This window comes from Triticum dicoccoides, chromosome 3A, assembly GCF_002162155.2.
Source record: "Triticum dicoccoides isolate Atlit2015 ecotype Zavitan chromosome 3A, WEW_v2.0, whole genome shotgun sequence".
Taxonomy (NCBI): Eukaryota; Viridiplantae; Streptophyta; class Magnoliopsida; order Poales; family Poaceae; genus Triticum; species Triticum dicoccoides.
This window is the reverse complement of record NC_041384.1, coordinates 488,176,684-488,179,392: the sequence shown is the minus strand read 5'-3', so window position 1 is coordinate 488,179,392 and position 2,709 is coordinate 488,176,684. Positions and strand designations below refer to the sequence as shown.

The window sequence follows — 2,709 nt, the reverse complement described above, 5'->3', positions numbered from 1 at the left end:
GCACCACAGGCGCCAGAAGTCCATCAAAATTCATTGCTTTAGATAAAAAGTTCATCAATTTTCTAGACAGGTTCACAAAACTTGAAAATAGTTCATCAACATTGGAAAAAGTTCATGAATTTTTTTTAAAGTTCATCAAATTTGAAAACAAGTTCTTGAATTTTTTTAGGAAAGTTCACAAAAATAAAAAACAGTTCATGGATTTTTAAAAAAATGTCCGTTGATTGTGAAGAAAAATTTCATCGGTTTACAATCACGCATTTAAGATAAAAAAATAAAAACAAAAAGAAACAGAAAAACAGAAAAAGGAAAAGAAAAAAAAGAAAGAAAATGCGAACTGAAATAATAAGAAGGACGCAAGAAGTTATCGTGCATATCGTGCTGGTTAGCACGGTGCGCTGTGAACGTGTAGGTCCTGGGTTCGATTCGGCGCAGCTCTCTATTTTTTGCACTTTATGAAGAGACGTAGCGAAACGCTAAATGGGCCGGCCCATCTCGCGGTGGACTGTAGGCGCCAGTTTGCGAAATGGCCTGTAACGGGCGCCTGCAAACACCGCGAGCCTATGGCTCCCTATTAATATCTGGTTCCCCTTCCTCCGTCCCCTCCCAACCGCTCTCCATCCCGCACCCTTCTAGATCTAGGGTTTCCCGTCCTCTCCCGCCCCTCTTCCCAACGCCGCCATCTTCTCCTACGTCGCCGCCGGGCCGTCCAAGCCACCATGTTTGAGCTGACGATGGCGAAGGGAAGCATCTTACAGGGTGTCCTGGAGGCGATCCTCGACCTGGTCAATGTGGCCAACGTCGACTGCTCCAGCAAGGGCTTCTCGCTCCAGGCCCTGGACACCGAACACGTCGTCTTCCTCTCGCCCTTCTTCCCCTCCGAGGTCTTCCGGTCCTACCGCTGCGACGAAGACTGCTACATGCGCATCGCAATCGCCGACATGGTCGATTTGCTCCGCGCCTCCAACGATGGTGACATCATCACCATCAAGGTCACCGACCAAAACTTTGAAGACATTACCATAACATTCGAGTCGCCCGGTAAGTGCCCGCACGTCTTTTGCGATAGCTGCTCTTCGCCCTGACCCTGTGCTGATTTTGTGTTTGTGGAAATGAACAGACAAGACTAAAACTACGGATATGGATTTGCAGCTTGTGGACGCCAGAAGCCATCGCCTCAAAATCTCGGAATGGCACGATATGGAGTCGGAGTACCAGGCCATTTTCTGCATGCCCTCTGCGCAGTTTATGTTGAACTGCAAGTCCCTCAGCGTCATCAACGACGATGGTACATAGATTTACCTGGTGATTTATAAGGCTAACTGTTACTGTTGCGCATGGAGGATTCTAGTTATGTACCTTGAACCATTTCCATCTCCTGTTGTAGTTGTCATCAGGGTGAATGAGGAGGTCATCAGCTTCTCTACTAAAGGAAAAAGTGGGTGCGTGAACATTTCCCATGTGCCGAACAAAACTGACAAGGTACTTAATAGTTTGACCCTCTTAGCCCCTCAAATTGGAATGGATATCCTCCTCCTCTGAATATCTGTATGTGACTGTAACATGAAATGCAGTGAACAACCATATCAGTGATGTGTTGGTAGATTCTTAGCAAGTGTGCATTCTTGGTTCCTCACCTAGGTTATAGGCACCAGAGTAGCCGAACATGCATACATAGTGCCTTAGAATTTCATTGTCTCACTATACTGTGTTGAGTTCCTAATTCACTTTGTTTGTTAATGTTGGTTTCTGTGTTTGGAGTATGTTTAGTCTACATAACTTGCAAGTTAATTTGTCTAGAGCAGAAGCTACATATATTTCATAAAGGGGAACATGGCTCTTCATTTGGTTGATTACATTGGTATTGGTAAAGGGGTTGAATTAGATGTTTGTTTTTTAGTTAGCTTATTATTTCCTCCTTTAACTGTAAAATCTTGGTGACGTGGTTAACTACTCTGCAGTGCAAATTAACATCTGTTTATTCTATAAATTTCAATTGGTTCTATCATATGGAGTAACATCTTTAGTATATTGTGCCATTCAATTAGTATTTTAAGAAACTACTGAAGAATAGATCCGTCTATGTGTATCTACACTAGTTAATGGGTCATGTTTGTATCAATGCAGCCAGAAAAAGCTAGTGTTACCCTTACACATGTGCGACGGACAGTTTCATTGACCTTGAACCTGAGGTACATGAAGTCCTGCGCCAAGGTGTCTACCCTGTGTGATCAAGTGAATATCGGTCTCTCCCCCCTGTGTGATCAAGTGAATATCGGTCTCTCCCCCATGGAACCTTGGTCGAGTACAAAATTGCAGAGAAGGGCTACATCAGATATTTCGTGGCACCAAAGATAACAGAGGAAGAGGAAGGGAAAACAGAGACCGAAGAGGCAGAGGGAGAGGAAGGGAGGCAAAGGAAGAAAGCAAAAAAAATGGTCGAGTACAAAATTGCAGAGAAGGGCTACATCAGATATTTCATGGCACCAAAGATAACAGAGGTAGAGGAAGGGAAAACAGAGACCGAAGAGGCAGAGGGAGAGGAAGGGAGGCAAAGGAAGAAAGCAAAAAAAATGATGAAACGGGAAGCATCTTTAGTACCATGTTGGAGCTGCGGATGGCGAAGGCGAAGGGAAGCATCTTCGAGGATGTCCTGGAGGCGATCCTCGACCTGGTCAATGTGGCCAACGTCAACTGCTCCAGCAAGGG

The 2,709-nt window shown here is 44.7% G+C and overlaps 1 protein-coding gene across 1 annotated transcript in view; it reads left to right on the top strand.

Annotated features, from left to right (window-relative positions):
- Nucleotides 1–701: 701 nt before the first annotated feature.
- The window catches only part of LOC119272458, a 3,790-nt gene continuing 1,782 nt past the window's right edge, over nucleotides 702–2,709 (top strand). The window contains exons 1-5 of the mRNA XM_037553944.1: nucleotides 702–1,041; nucleotides 1,121–1,288; nucleotides 1,388–1,482; nucleotides 2,128–2,268; nucleotides 2,307–2,501. Of these exons, the coding sequence (XP_037409841.1) occupies nucleotides 720–1,041; nucleotides 1,121–1,288; nucleotides 1,388–1,482; nucleotides 2,128–2,268; nucleotides 2,307–2,501 (921 nt within the window). The 5' untranslated portion in view covers nucleotides 702–719. The remainder of the gene's footprint in view (nucleotides 1,042–1,120; nucleotides 1,289–1,387; nucleotides 1,483–2,127; nucleotides 2,269–2,306; nucleotides 2,502–2,709) is intronic.